Genomic DNA, 16,313 nt, shown 5'->3' on the forward strand with positions numbered 1-16,313 from the left:
CGGCATCCGCTTGGCACTCGGCGCTTCCATCAAGACGTCACCATGACTTTCGTACTGATAGAATAGCCCTGTTTTTCAATGTGTACATAATGTAAATATCTGTAGATGACAGCATCTACTCTGACAGATCTATAGAGGAACAGCAGTTTTCATTAGTGTGTGTGTCCACGGTAGAGAGCAGCAGGCAGAGCTAGAGATAGCAGAGTAGCAGCCAGCCAAGGCCGCATCAACAAAAGATAGTGGGTTTGCTAGGGAGGGGAGTTAATATCAACAGAGAAGCCGTAGCCAGGGGAAGAGATAGAAAGGGCCGTTAGTGTGTCAGAGGTGACCAGAGCGCTGTTGCCATGGTATCGTGTCACTTAGTAACGCGAAAAGGGGCGGGACTACAGGGATGGCCCCCGTTGCTAGGGGAAAGACGTTATTAGCTGTGAGTTTCTTCCGGTGTAAGTTAGAATAGGACACGAGGCTGAGACATGTAGACGTGGACAGAGAGACAGAGCACTAGCTAGAGGGTGGTGGGAGGGGCCTCCGCTCCCCCCCCCTCCTAGGCCTCGAGGGGGCTAGCTTCGGCTAACAGGGAAGGTTTTTGGCTAACGACGAGGCCTCAACCACCATTGGACTAATAGCAGAAGAGATGGTAGAGATAATGAATTCGATATATTTTTCAAGGACCTTTCAGAACTGTTTTTCCATCTTGTACAGAGTATGTTTATAAGAATAAACGTCAACACCAGGAGAGGTATCCTGCTTCCAGTGTCTCGTTAATACATTTTTAGACTAATGTATCCACGGGGTAACAGAGAGGGTATCAGTCAGTACGATAAGAAAGAGATAAACACGGGGGGGCGGAGCTGAGCGATCATGGAGTAGACGTGTTTCACATGAGCTCCCTTCTACCGTGCTGAATATACGTTTCTCCCCATTAGTCTTTATTTTATTTTTATTTGTTTTTTATCTGTTTGCTAGGTCGTCGTGTTTAGTATACATTCATCAACTTTTTTCGACTTTCTACGATGGCGGGGGTGGAAACCAGAGCCATGAAAGAATTAGGCACGACACCGGCGCCGCCGAGCATGGCCGCACCGTCTCCCGCTGTCGGGGAGTTAAGCGAAGCTGTGCTCTTGGTCATGACCAAGCTACACGCAGACTCTGAGACACGCATCGCTGAAGCACAGAAGAAAGTACACGCAGACTCTGAGGCACGCATCGCTGAAGCACAGAAGAAAGTGTTGGCGGATTTCTGTATCAGCCTCCGTCGTGAGATATCAGAAGAAATACGGCTGGCGGTAGTCCCGCTGACAGACAAGATGGAGACGATTCACGCTGCCTCATCGGCTAATGCTAACGAACTAGCCATGCTAACGACGGAGGTATCATCACAGTGTGAGAAGATGGCGGGTCTTGAATCCGCCCTGCTGGCTAGGCAGGCTGAAGTCAACAAACTACAGTCGGCGATGGAGGAGATGCAGTCCCGGGATAGACGCCACAACGTCAGGATTGTTGGAGTACCGGAGACCAGCGGTGAAGGCCGTCTCTCTGAGACCATGCCCGAACTGCTGCAGAAGATACTAGGGACGGACGTCCTCCCCTCGCCTCCTATCTGTGAGTCGGCCTACAGAGCGGGCAGGTTTTCTCCCGGCGTGAACAAAGAACCGAGGCCCATCATAGTCAAGCTGAACAGACTCCAACAGAGAGAAATCATCATGCGGTCGGCTCGTACCAGAAGGGGTACTCTGAGGCTTGGCGATCACAAAGTGGCCATTTTCGAGGACTTTACACCGGAGGTTCAAGCTCAGAGAGCCGAGTACAAGGTGGTCCTGACTAAGCTATGGAAACTAGGCCTGAGGCCCACGTTATTCGCTCCCGCGAAACTATCTGTGTTGGAGAAGGTCGGTGGTCAGCGTTTGTTTTGGTCGTTGGCTAAAGCGAAGGAATATCTCGCGGAGACACCCGAGTCTGTTGCTTGATATCTATGGAGGGTGAGTGACTTGGCGGTTTGGGCCTATATACATTGATTAGGTCGACTATTCACAAACACTTGCTGTCATGCCCAGACATGCTAACTGTCCTCTGCCCATCCAACTAGCGGGGCTTCCCAATGACTTCTGTTACTTGCTAAAGCTGACCTCATGGTCGTACTTGTGTATCGCCTCTTTGGAAGCTAACGAGCTAGCTGAACAATGTACATAGTAGGCTAACGTGCTATCCGGATTCGTCACTAGCTTACGCGCTAGCCTCGGGCTAGCCAGCGGGCTTCGACTATGGTCTGCGCCGAGACATTCGAGACCCGTTAATGGTTACGTATTTTGGTCGCTGTTGCTGTTCAAAGGGACATTGGTTTGCACAGTTCAAGAGTGACCGAGTCCCTAACTAACTTCTGGTATGCTTTTTATTTTTATATCCAGGTTGTTTTGAGCTTTGGTGATCCAAAGTAGATGCCAAGGTCGGTTGAATATGCATATACAATATTTGATAACAGGTTGGGTCGGGTATGGCTTGCACTTCATGGCTATATGGTTATATGGCTTGCACTCTAGCCATTACCCTCTTTTCCTTTCTTTTTTCTTTCCTATTGTCGCAGTTTTTATGTCATCTATATGCGCGATTTATAAATGTGATCCGGTTCTACCTTGGACTAACTGCTGACTCGCCTTAATTTTGTTTTGAATTTTCCGTGAGGCACTTATGCTATAACGTTGATACATTAATATGCAGACTCCAAGGTAGATGGTTACAGGTTGATGCTGAGTAATTATATAATAATTATTGTCGCTGTTTTAATGGCATTTGAATGAGCGACTTAACTGTGATCCGATCCTACCTTGGACTAACTGCTAATCTGTCTTAAATGTGTTTTGAATTTTCCGTGATCCACTTATGCTATAACGTTGCGACATTAATATGCAGACTCCAAGGTAGTTGGTTACAGGGTTGATGCTGAGTAATTGTATAATAATTAGTGTCGCTGTTTTAAGGGCATTTGAATGAGCAATTTAACTGTGATTCGATCCTACCTTGGACTAACTGCTCCGACCGATATCTTTATTGAAACAATGTATGATGACAGGTGGTGTCAGGTGTTGCCTATTACCATCCCCGGATTGATTAATGAATGATTGTGTTTAATTCTATTCTTACATAGGTTAGGTCAATTCAGCCGTTGTGCCTGATCAGAGGGACGGCTAAAGGGGTGCACTTTGACCATAACCTTTTTTTTTTTCCCCTTCCTCCTTTTTTTTTGTCATTGTTTAATTGACACTGTTCACACAATTTTGCACAATTAACCTGTGACCCGAACCTGCCTTAGACTATCGGCTGGGATGCTTTAATTTAATTTTGTTTTGAATTTTCCTATACCTTATTGGGCTATAACAATGTGATGTTGAAGCGCAGATTCGGAAATAGAGGGCTGCAGGTTGATGCGGAGTTATTATTTAATAATGGCTATTTTTACCATTATGGTTGTCTCATGTTGGGGCCAGGGCTCAGGTGGGTTTCGACCGATATCTTTATTGAATTTTATTTTATTATTATTTGTGTTTATTGGACTAGTGGGGGTTTACTCAGGGGTTTATCTAGAGGGGGGTGGGAGTGGGAAGCGTCTTATTGATCCATGTCTCTAGTGGGAAGTGATAGGAAGATGACCATCCTCAGTGGATGGGGCATAGGGTGGGGATTGGAGAGTGGGTATAGAGGAACTTATAGTAGGATGGGTGGGTTAGGGTGTAGAGTAGAAGGAGGGGGGGCTGTAGCTGGGGTGGTATTTTTATGTGTTCTATGTACTGTTGTCTTATATATGTGTAAGTGTTCCTCCTCTGAACTCCTGGGATTGACCGTCCGGGCCCGCCGGGATCGGCACCTCTGTACTCAGCCTGGCTGCACGGGTATGTTCTCTACGCACTTATACAAGCTCGACCATGGCTAAATTGAATATTTTAATTTGGAACGCAGGAGGGCTTAACGCCCCACACAAGCGTGCCAGTGTCCTTTGGCTATTGAAGAGGAGAAATATTGACCTTGCTCTCCTTAGTGAGACGCATTTAATGGTAGGTGACGTGTCAAGACTGGCAAATCGGCAATATCACGTTATCTCCTCATCCTCAGCCGATGATAAGACGAAAGGAGTAGTCATAGTTACAAGACGTAACCTTGATATCAAAATCTTGGATGTATGGTCGGACACGGAGGGAAGGATTACTATAGCAAAAGTTGAATTCTTGCATAGGAAGATGGCTATAATAGCATTGTATGCTCCTAACACATTTGATTCAGCGTTCTATAATACAATCACGAAGAATATGTTGGAACTTAATGGATACGCTCTCATTGTGGGTGGCGATTTTAATGCGTGCTGGGATGCGGAGATGGATAGGTCCGGGCCCTCTGAAACGAGCGACCAGAAACGGGCCTCTAAGGCCCTCAGGATGTGGGCCAAAGACACGGGGCTCACAGACCTCTGGCGCTTATGCAACCCCACCCTCAGAGATTACTCTCACCTGTCAGCCAGACACAAAAGCTTCTCTCGAATTGACTATGCATTCGCGTCCCCTAATATGTTTGATAGTTTCGATGTCTCATTGGTTCCCTTGGCTCTCTCAGACCACAAGGGGATTTTCCTTACGGCAACCTTTGGCAGGCTCTCCGCAAGAGCTCCCAGATGGCGTTTTAATTCGACCTTGCTAAAGAACGATGACTTCTGTTCTGAGTTCAGGAGTAAACTAGCTGAATTTTTACAGATCAACGTTGGCACGGTAGAAGACCCTAGGGTCCTGTGGAACGCATTGAAAGGATTCATCAGGGGTCATGTCACACTATTTGCCTCCAATTTGCGAAAATCCCGGTCAAAAAAGCTAGAAGGACTGGAATCATTATATGCGGACCTATACGCATCCTTGCAAACTGACTATAATGAACGACTAAACACACAACGTAAGATAGTCAAAAAAGAAATAAACTCCATACTTAAACAACAGTCTGAGTTCTTAATACATAGGACAAGACAAAATTACTATTTTCACGGCTCCAGACCTAGCCATCTATTGGCAATGAAAATACGCTCAAATGATCATTTCTCAGATATCCCCTCGATTAGGACGAGCCAGGGTGCAGTCACTACTGATTCGAAAAAGATCAATGACACTTTTAAAGAGTTTTACTCACAGTTATATAGCTCAGAGGGTAATCTGGATGACTCTAGATTTGAATCGTTCATTGGCGGGCTTGAGATACCCCACATTTCTGAGGAAGAGGCCAAGGAACTGGGGAGACCGATTACTCTCGTAGAATTGAGGGAGACTATTGTTGAAATGCAGAGGGGTAAGGCGCCAGGCTGGGATGGTATTCCACCCGAAGTGTATTTAGCTTTCTGGGACCAACTGGGTCCATTGATGCTCGATATGATCAATTACGCTATCGAACAAGGGGAGTTCTCAAGAGATGTCAATATGGCGTTGATTTCTTTACTTCTCAAAAAGGACAAAGATCCCAATGATTGTGGTAGCTATAGACCCTTGAGTCTTCTCGGGGCCGATTTAAAGGTGTTTGCCAAGGTGCTGGCCCGTCGCCTGCAGAGATTTATGTCTGTATTGGTACACTGCGATCAAACTGGTTTTATCCCGGGGCGTCTGGCTGCAGATAATCTTAGGAGGCTGTTGCATGTAATCGATAACAGTAAAGACAATACAACTCCATCCACAGTTCTGTCTTTGGATGCCATGAAGGCGTTTGACAGACTTGAGTGGTCATACCTGTGGAAGGTACTTGAGGTCATGGGTCTTGGAAAGAGTTTTATTCATATGATTAAAGTCCTGTATGCCTCGCCGTCTGCGATGATACTGACAGGCAAAAACTGTTCCACACTCTTTCCAGTCTCCAGATCTTCTAGACAGGGTTGCCCTCTGAGCCCGGGACTGTTCGCGCTTTCCCTCGAACCTTTGGCCCAATTTATTAGGCAATCGGAGGACATCGTCCCCATAATGGTCAACAATACTCCACACAAAATTGCTCTCTATGCGGATGACCTGCTGATTTTCATGGACGACCCCTCCCGGTCGGCCACAAAATTATTGAGGATAATCGACGACTTTGGTAAATTGTCAGGTTTTAAGATTAACTGGAACAAATCAGCCTGCCTACCTCTTAATGAACTGGCCAAGGCGGTACGACTACCAGCTGATATCCCCATAGTAGAACATTTTAAATACCTGGGCATAGAGATATTCCCCACGCTGAACCAAACTACTAAGTACAACTTCACGGGTACTTATGATAAAATACGCCAGGATCTAGACAGGTGGTCGTCCCTTCCTAACTCCTTACAAGCCCGGGCTTCCATAATCAAAATGAACATCCTGCCTAGGATAAATTTTATTAGCTCAATGCTCCCCCTGCCCCCTCCAATAGACCACTGGCGCAAGGTACAATCGATGGTATCTAAGTTTGTCTGGAATAACAAACGCCCGAGAATCAAAAGGGCTACTACTCAACGTAGGAAACAAGATGGGGGCCTCGCAATCCCTGATTTTAAACTTTATTTTTGGTCCTTTTCACTGAGACCTCTGATGTGCTGGCTAGACCCTGTAGAGGCTGTATCGTGGCGCTCCTTAGAAGCGGCGGCGGTGTCTCCGCTAAGATTGCAGGATGTAGTGTACTCTACTGTCTCTATTGCGAAATGCCGGCTGAGGTATGGACCGATCATAACTCACGTGATCCAAACGTGGCGTAATGTACAGAGGTCGTGTGGGGTTAAATGCCCTTGGCACCTGGACTCTCCAATTTTTAATAACCAGCAATTACTTGTTGGACACAAGCCGGTTAATATTCCTCAATGGCAAAGGAGGGGAGTGCATACTCTGGAGGATATTTATGATAAGAACGGCCTCCGTGCGTTTCAGGACTTAAGAGAATTTTATGATCTTCCCGGCGAGTCCTTCTTTCTTTACCTTCAACTAAGGTCAGCACTGAGGGCGCATGGCGTACCGTGGGCTCAAGCTTTGCAACCACACCCCTTCCTCAGGCTCATAGTGGACAGAACGACATCCAGAGGGTTTGTCTCAGACTTTTATACGCTCTTAATTCAATCCACGTATAAAAATTTATCATTGGATACAATCTGGCGTGTGGATATCCCGGAGTTGGACCCCGAGTTTGACTGGGATGATGTTTGGGCAAATGTGGCATTATCTTCCCGCAACCCCAATCACCAGCAAATTAATTTTAATTATATTCATAGGACCTATCTTACACCTAGGAAGCTATTTGCTATGGGACTGATAACCGACTCTCGGTGCACTTTGTGCTCTCAAAAGGCCACTGGCACTTATATGCATATGTATTGGGATTGCCCACCAGTGGCCCGTTTCTGGAGGTCAATAACGGACAAACTTTCAGATCTGTGTGGCTTAACTATCCCATTCACAGCTGTTACGCTACTCCTGAACAATATAACGACACTACCCGCGTCCGTACAACTGAAAAGGGTTGTCCTAGCGGGCGTCACAGCAGCGAAGAAGCTTATAGCAATGAGATGGAAGGAGCCTGAGAAGCTGACAATGATCAACTGGTCCCTAACTCTATTGGATGTGATTTATCTTGAGATATCCACGGCTCGGGTGATTGGGGTAGGGCAGGCTGGCATTGACCTGTGGTTCGCAGCAGCTGAGAAGGTAAAGACCGCCGTGTGCGGCTGAGCGGGGTTGGGGCGCTTGATCGGGGGGGTCCGGCGGTCTCTGGGGAGGGGGAGGAGGAAATGTCTTGTCTGTCTTGGTTTTTGTCTTGTCCTTCTTAACTTTGGCTGGGGGGATTTTAGGGGGGGTTGGTATTTAGCTATTCTGCGCTATATGTCAATTCACATGCCATCTCCCCAAGGGACTAATATTGGCAGACTGATTGACCTGTCAACCAACTTGGAAGAGGAATTTCTTTCTTCTTACACTTTACCGTCTGCGAGTTTGGCAGTCTTGAACATGTGTAAGGGACCTAGGCTATCTACAGTAAATCTGCGACAACACTCTCATAAACAATCTTTTAAGTCACTCCACTTTGTAAAGGTGGGGAAAGGTTGCCATGTCTTGAAGACCCCTTTTTGTTATTGAAGTAGCCACCTATATTTGATAGGTTGGACGCTGTTTCTTTTTCTTTTTGTCTTATAATTTATTATTCTGTATTATTATTGTTTGTTATTCTCCTGTGAAGTTATGTTTTTTGTTACTGTGGTTATTGTGTTGTCCTGTTTCATGTAATTAATAATAATAAAAAAATTTGATCAAAAAAAAAAGAAAGAGATAAACACAACGCAGAAAACTTCACGAAACCACAGGTGACGAGATGATACTGTCTGATTATCGCGAAATCCAACAGTACCAACCGTGCCCTTATTGGATTATTTATGTTGACCAAACGGATGAGTTATATATTTTTTTTGTATCCACTTTTTCTCCCCATTTTCTATTTTTCTCCCATCCCAATTTCGTATATCCAATTCTTCCCTCCCCTGTCTTGAACGTTGCTAGACTATGCCTCCCACAGGTCGGCTGTAGTGAGGATAGAAGCCTTGCATCACGTGTCCCCTCCGGTACACGAGGAGGCAGCCTGTCGCATCTTTTCACCGCAGCAGCTCGAACTCTCCGTGGTGAGGAGTAACGCGTGGGAGGCTCGCGCTGCCCCCGTCACTTCCTGCTTCCGTCGCACCGGTGTCACCAAACCGACCTGTAGGAGTCGCTGACCACAACGTCTAATCCCCACCCACCGGCTTTCCCACCCTCTAACACTTGCCAATTGTGTTAGTATGAACGACCGGCCAGCCGGTAGCAACGCCGAGAGCTGGGCTCGAACCCAGCGTCTCCTGCGTTAGAGGCGAGCGCCTTGCCCACTGCACCAATCAGCCGCCCGGATGAGTTATATTCATTAAAGAAAGTTGATTTAATTTTTTTTAAATACTCATTTAGAGATTTATTTTAAGATTTAGTTGCATGAGGAAGGATAATAACGATAATCTAGCATTGATTTCAGGAAGATTCGATAATCAGGCGAAAAATTACAACGTGATAAGTGGATTTCACTAAAGGGCTATTATCGCGTCTTTTCCTGGGATTACCAAGAATCACCCAAACTATACTATACTCATATTCAAAACAATATAAAACTGAAATGTACGGATGAAAAACTATCAGTTTTTTGCATGTTGACCAGAAGCAACTCACTGACAATCGACTGAATGAGTTAAAAACGAAGGTTTGAACGTCCATTCGAAAAACCCTAACGAAGTTCGAAGCCCAAAAACAGGCTTCAGGGACAGCTCTAGTACCTCAGCCTTCTGAAAACCACTGTACTGTTTTATTTGCGCTACACAAGTCAGACTTCTGCATTCAGTTTGGTGCGCTTGACCCGGTGCTCCTGGTCGCTGCATGAATCTGAATAGCGTGTACTAGAGCAGCAGTTCTCAAACTACGGGTCACGACTCAAAGTGGGGTCGTGGGTACGTGACTAAAAGTTTTTTTTGTTTGTTCTGGCAACATATTTTGGCTAAATATGCCTCGTTTTATAAATGTGTATTGATAACATAGTGCTGTAATTAGATTTTCTAATAAATATGCATGATAAAGCTCAACAACGTGTGCTTTTATTTTGATATTCCTTAATTCCATGTTGAAATTACGCGATACATTAAGTGTGGGGTCGCCAAAAACCATCCTAAATAAAATGGGGTCGTGGTATAAAAAAGTTTGAGAACCCCTGTACTAGAGTAATACAGTAACATTAGGGAAGGTAAAGGGGCAGTGGTTTTCACAAGGGTAAATTACCTACGTCTAGCAACTTTCAAGCTTCATGGAGTATATTTTCAGCCCTTTTCAACATCAATGGCAGTGTGAACGGTAGGCTGAGATCTACCAACACATATGGGCTAGATCCACAAAGAATGGATTGCACGGTGCTAATTGCACCCTTACTTACAACTCATTATGAATTTGAAAATGGGGGACCCTGATGTAAACAAGACGAAAGTCTTTCTCTGGTCTGCAAATCCTTAACAATTGTGTGTATTGAGCCGTACTGTACCCATTCTGCAATCTGTTAATAAAATGTTCATTCAATCAATCTACCGTCTGTCCTACTCTAAGGTCTACTGTCTGTCCTACTCTAAGTTCTACCGTCTGTCCTACTCTAAGGTCTACTGTCTGTCCTACTCCAAGTTCTACTGTCTGTCCTACTCTAAGGTCTACTGTCAGTCCTACTCTAAGTTCTACCGTCTGTCCTACTCCAAGATCTACTGTCTGTCCTACTCCCAAGTTCTACTGTCTGTCCTACTCCAAGTTCTACTGTCTGTCCTACTCCAAGATCTACTGTCTGTCCTACTCCCAAGTTCTACTGTCTGTCGTACTCCAAGTTCTACTGTCTGTCCTACTCCAAGTTCTACTGTCTGTCCTACTCCAAGTTCTACTGTCTGTCCTACTCTAAGTTCTACTGTCTGTCCTACTCCAAGTTCTACTGTCTGTCCTACTCCAAGTTCTACCGTCTGTCCTACTCTAAGGTCTACTGTCTGTCCTACTCCAAGTTCTACTGTCTGTCCTACTCCAAGTTCTACTGTCTGTCCTACTCCAAGTTCTACCGTCTGTCCTACTCTAAGGTCTACTGTCTGTCCTACTCCAAGTTCTACTGTCTGTCCTACTCCAAGTTCTACTGTCTGTCCTACTCTAAGTTATACCATCCGTCCTACTCTAAGTTCTACGGTCTGTCCTACTGTCTGTCCTACTCCAAGTTCTACTGTCTGTCCTACTCCAAGTTCTACTCTCTGTCCTACTCTAAGTTCTACTGTCTGTCCTACTCTAAGGTCTACTGTCTGTCCTACTCCAAGTTCTACTCTCTGTCCTACTCTAAGTTCTACTCTCTGTCCTACTCTAAGTTCTACTGTCTGTCCTACTCTAAGGTCTACTGTCTGTCCTACTCCAAGTTCTACTGTCTGTCCTACTCCAAGTTCTACTGTCTGTCCTACTCCAAGTTCTACTGTCTGTTCTACTGTCTGTCCTACTGTCTGTCCTACTCCAAGTTCTACTGTCTGTCCTACTCCAAGTTCTACTGTCTGTCCTACTCCAAGTTCTACCGTCTGTTCTACTGTCTGTCCTACTCTAAGTTCTACTGTCTGTCCTACTCTAAGTTCTACTGTCTGTCCTACTCTAAGTTCTACTGTCTGTCCTACTCTAAGTTCTACCGTCTGTCCTACTCTAAGTTCTACTGTCTGTCCTACTCTAAGTTCTACTGTCTGTCCTACTCCAAGTTCTACCATCCGTCCTACTCCAAGTTCTACTGTCTGTCCTACTCCAAGTTCTACTGTCTGTCCTACTCCAAGTTCTACTGTCTGTCCTACTCCAAGTTCTACTGTCTGTCCTACTCCAAGTTCTACTGTCTGTCCTACTCCAAGTTCTACTGTCTGTCCTACTCCAAGTTCTACTGTCTGTCCTACTCCAAGTTCTACTGTCTGTCCTACTCTAAGTTCTACTGTCTGTCCTACTCTAAGTTCTACTGTCTGTTCTACTGTCTGTCCTACTCTAAGGTCTACGGTCTGTCCTACTCTAAGCGTGTCCATACTCACACAACCACCGAGGTGCTCTCTGTGGCATCGTCCTGTGGCAGCGCCTCATGTGTCTCCAAGAGCGAGGTTTCTGGGTCGGGCTTCCGGATCAGGAAGAAAAGGAAGCAGCCGACCAAGCTGATGACCGTGAGCACGATGAATACCGTCTGCCGGTCTGAGACACACACACAACGCCAACATGAGTCAGAAACTTAGGAAAAGAGGTGTCCAGAAAAGCATCACTGGCAGGGGAACTCGTCTACGCAAAGAGGAACCCACGTCTATGACTCATAATAAAAAGAGGACATCGCAGTTCATAATTGAACCCTTGTACCGAAGAACCAAATAACTCATGTTTTAAATGTTTTATTTTATTTTGCAGCAGTAAAGTCAAACTAAACATGTGTGAATGTGATATATCTCAAGAAAGTACTCAACCTCTACTGCCTTTAACTATGAATGAACACAACACTAACTTACCATATTTAGATAATAAAGTACTCAACTTCTACTGCCTTTAACTATGAACGAACACAACACTCTAACTTACCATCTTTAGATAATAAAGTACTCAACCTCTACTGCCTTTAACTATGAACGAACACAACACTAACTTACCATATTTAGATAATAAAGTACTCAACCTCTACTGCCTTTAACTATGAACGAACACAACTCTAACTTACCATCTTTAGATAATAAAGTACTCAACCTCTACTGCCTTTAACTATGAACGAACACAACACTAACTTACCATATTTAGATAATAAAGTACTCAACCTCTACTGCCTTTAACTATGAACGAACACAACACTAACTTACCATATTTAGATAATAAAGTACTCAACCTCTACTGTCTTTAACTATGAATGAACACAACACTCTAACTTACCATATTTAGATAATAAAGTACTCAACCTCTACTGTCTTTAACTATGAATGAACACAACACTCTAACTTACCATATTTAGATAATAAAGTACTCAACCTCTACCGTCTTTAACTATGGATGAACACAATTTATAGTAAAGCACAAGATACGTGTGCCCTAATGATAAGGATAAGCGCTCTATGAAGAAACCCAAGTCTAACATGGCCTATAAAGAATGAATATGATGGAACAGCACACTACGAATGTACATCATGGCCCCTAACGACCCCCAAGCGGCATTGGCAACTTCCAACAGACCCGTGCCTGATCACGCGAGCTCCAGGTAGTGACAATGCAGATGCTTCATAACCTACCACATGGCCCCTAATGGCCACCACACCCCCAGTGTGAGCCAACACATTACCACCAGGGTTATCAAGTGGGCACCTCCCCTCACTGGTGTTTTGTCACGTTAGGCTCACGACACCTCTGGAAGACTCAACGGCTAGTTCCGGTGTCCCAGAACCACCACAACACTCTAACTTGGTCTTTAGATCATAAAAACATCGTTCCTCTGGAAACTTCTTCATCCGAGGTACTCTGGTTATAATCTTGTATCATCAAATGTTAACTTACAAAAAGCAAGGTTTGAATATAAGATACCTGATATGTGATCGTGTCCACGCCAAGCAACATAGATGTATAGATTTCCAAAGAACATGCTGTGAAGAGAGAAGGGGCGTTATCCAACTCCTCTGCAGGACAACATAATGAACACTCGGTAGAAAAATGACATCACTGGTCGTACCAAAACACCTCCAGGCAATACAGGCCGGAAAGAAGAAGATTTACCTGAACTGCAGCAGAGCCCAAAATATGCCGCTGTTTCTGCCGATGGTGGCGTCGGTGGAGTTGATGGCAAGTACATTTCCTTGAGCCGTCCACAACACTGAAGCGCAAGAGATAAACAATACAGATTAGAAAACATGCCAGATTGGTGGGACGCAATTATTTGCCAGGTATATATATATGGCAGATATTGATACCGTTATTGTACCTGCTGCTCCTATTCCGACGAACACAGAGGCTGTGTAGAAGCTCCACGTGTAGGGGTGAATAAACATAGCAATGTACCCACTGTGGAAGACAACAGTGAGACGCGTTAGGAGCCTGGAGCCTGGCACAAAACAACCAACTTATTAAAAGGATATGTTATTTTTCAGAGAGACACAGAGCCGTGCCGTTTGTTGTGATCAGCGTGATTCATCATCATTGCGATGAACACCAGCGTCACAGTTTCTCCCAGAACTACTTTATGAAGGAAGGGCGACGGCCTCAGAAGTAGTTCTGGTTCAGGCTCAGACTCAAGTCCGTCACGGTCACTTCACCAAGTAGTTCAGAGGAAAAACTACAATGGTGAAGTACACTGACCAAAACAAACAGTAGGACTCTTGTTTTAGATTAGACTATTAAAATGTATTGTCACTATACAGCACAAGTACAGTACAACGAAAAGAAGTTTGGCGGCATCCAACCAGAGCACAAATGTAGCAGTAAAGTGCAACAGCACTTATATACAGACAATTAAATATACAAATTCAGTGTGTGGGAATGTGCACCTGTGCATACCTGTACAGAATTCCACTGAAGAACATGGACAGCTGAGGTCCTATGACTGCCACCACCGAGGGGGAGATCAGGTTGGATGCAGAGAACACTCCATAGATGATGGACATGCTACAGGTGAGGAAAGGTGAGACAGGGTGTATTAAACGGACTGCATTCATATAAAGCGCTTTACAACTCACGCCTCACACTCACCCGTTCACGCACACACCGGCGGCAGAGGCGACCGTGAGAGGTGCCGACCTGCTCATCGTAATTGTAATGCAATGTTTAGTTTTGGTCTCTGGCCCCTTATAAGCAAACCCAGTAGGATAACTAAAGATAGTGCCACACTTATTGATAACATATTTACGAATGTTCATGGCCAAGCAACAAGTGGTTTGTTCTTAAGTGAAATCAGTGATCATTTTCCTATTTGTGATTCTACATAATTTTAAGGAAAAATGTTCAGTTGATGTAAGTGAACCTTCTTGTAAAATTGTAAGAATTAGGACACCAGAAAGAATGGAGGCCTTAAAGATGGACCTTACAAACTACAACTGGGATGAGGTGTATGTTGACGATCCAAATCAGGCATATGATATGATTCTTTTTTGTTGACGTTCACAGAGCTATACAACAAACACTGTCCTATTAGAAAGAGCTGGGTGAAGGATAAATATAAAGGAAAGCCATGGATGACCAAAGCTACGCAAAGGGCGTGCAAAAAGAAAAACTTACTTTACAAGAAATATTTACAACTGAGAACAAGTAAAAGCGAATTATGAGAGTACATAAGAAGGAATACTACAATAAAATGTTAGAAGACAGTGCAAATAATATACAAAAGACCTGGAAAATAATCAATCATATTATTCGAAATAGAGGATATAAATCTGAATTTCCAAGCTATTTTCTAAATAGCTCAGATGCTAAAGTGGACAATGTAAAGTGGACAATTGTTGAAGATTTCAATGACTACTTTGTGGGTGTTGGAACTACTTTGGCCAGCAAAATTGTTGTGCCTGATGATAAAAAAGATATGTTTAATAATCTTATTAATGATAATATCAGTTCTATGTTCCTTTGTGGGGTAAATTAACTTGATATAATTGATATTGTAAGTAAATTCAAAAACAAAACATCAACTGATATAAACTCCATTGACATGGTAATTATTAAAGAAGTAATTGAGTCTATTGTAAAACCTTTGACCTATATATGCAATCTGTCTTTTCAAAGAGGTGTTTTTCCTAATAATATGAAACCAGCAAAGGTAATACCAATATATAAAAATAGAGATAAACATCAAATGGACAATTATAGACCAGTGTGCCTACTTCCTCAATTTTCAAAAATATTAGAGAAACTATTTGTGAAACAACTGGATCTTTTCATTGGCAAATACAAAATACTGAGTGAACACGAGTATGGGTTTAGGAAAAATAGAACTACTACATATGCAGTGATGGAGATGGTAGAAGAAATAACCAAAGCAGTTGAAAATGACAAGTGTTCTATTGGTATTTATATTGACCTACAGAAGGCGTTTGATACAATAGATCACAGCATATTAGTGAGAAAACTGGAGAAGTATGGGATACGAGGTATAGCTAACTCTTGGCTGAAGAGCTACTTGGAAAACAGACAGCAATGTGTGCAAATCAATGACACTGTGTCAGGATTTAGGAAGGTCACCTGTGGAGTACCTCAGGGATCTGTGATAGGTCCAAAACTATTTATACTTTATATTAATGATATGTGCAATGTTGCTGAACTGTTAAAGTTTGTTATTTTTGCAGATGATACAAATTTATATTGCTCAGGAAGTAATTTAAATTAACTTTTGCCTGCTATTGAAAGAGAGCTTGAAACTCTCAAAACTTGGTTTGATGTTAATAAATTGTCTCTCAATATTAAGAAAACTAAATGTATGGTTTTTGGAAATCGAAAAGAAATAGAGGGGGAGATAGAGTTAAAAATATGTGATGTACAAATAGAAAGAGTTTGAGATAAAATGTCTAAGGGTAGTTATTGACCAGAAATTAACATGTAAACAACATGTTAACTATATTCAAGGAAAAATATCTAAGTCAGTAGCAATATTGTATAAATGTAAGGATATATTAAACTACAAAGCCTTGCACATAATTTACTGCTCACTTATACTTCCTTACATTTCTTACTGTGTGGAAGTATGGGGGTCGACATTTAAAAATACAGTAAATCCAATAGTCGTACTGCAAAAGCGGGCCATTCGGAACCTTTTCA

General features: G+C 43.5%; 1 protein-coding gene across 1 annotated transcript in view; it reads right to left on the bottom strand.

Annotated features, from left to right (window-relative positions):
- Positions 1-16,313, bottom strand: part of mfsd11 (major facilitator superfamily domain containing 11) — a 33,625-nt gene that overhangs the window by 14,247 nt on the left and 3,065 nt on the right. The window contains exons 4-8 of the mRNA XM_084328708.1: positions 14,067-14,174; positions 13,495-13,574; positions 13,290-13,386; positions 13,101-13,159; positions 11,588-11,741 (exon numbers count right to left, since the gene is read on the bottom strand). Coding sequence (XP_084184834.1) covers positions 11,588-11,741; positions 13,101-13,159; positions 13,290-13,386; positions 13,495-13,574; positions 14,067-14,174 — 498 coding nt within the window. The remainder of the gene's footprint in view (positions 1-11,587; positions 11,742-13,100; positions 13,160-13,289; positions 13,387-13,494; positions 13,575-14,066; positions 14,175-16,313) is intronic.

This window comes from Notolepis coatsorum, assembly GCF_963971535.1.
Source record: "Notolepis coatsorum genome assembly, chromosome: 14".
NCBI lineage: Eukaryota > Metazoa > Chordata > Actinopteri > Aulopiformes > Paralepididae > Notolepis > Notolepis coatsorum.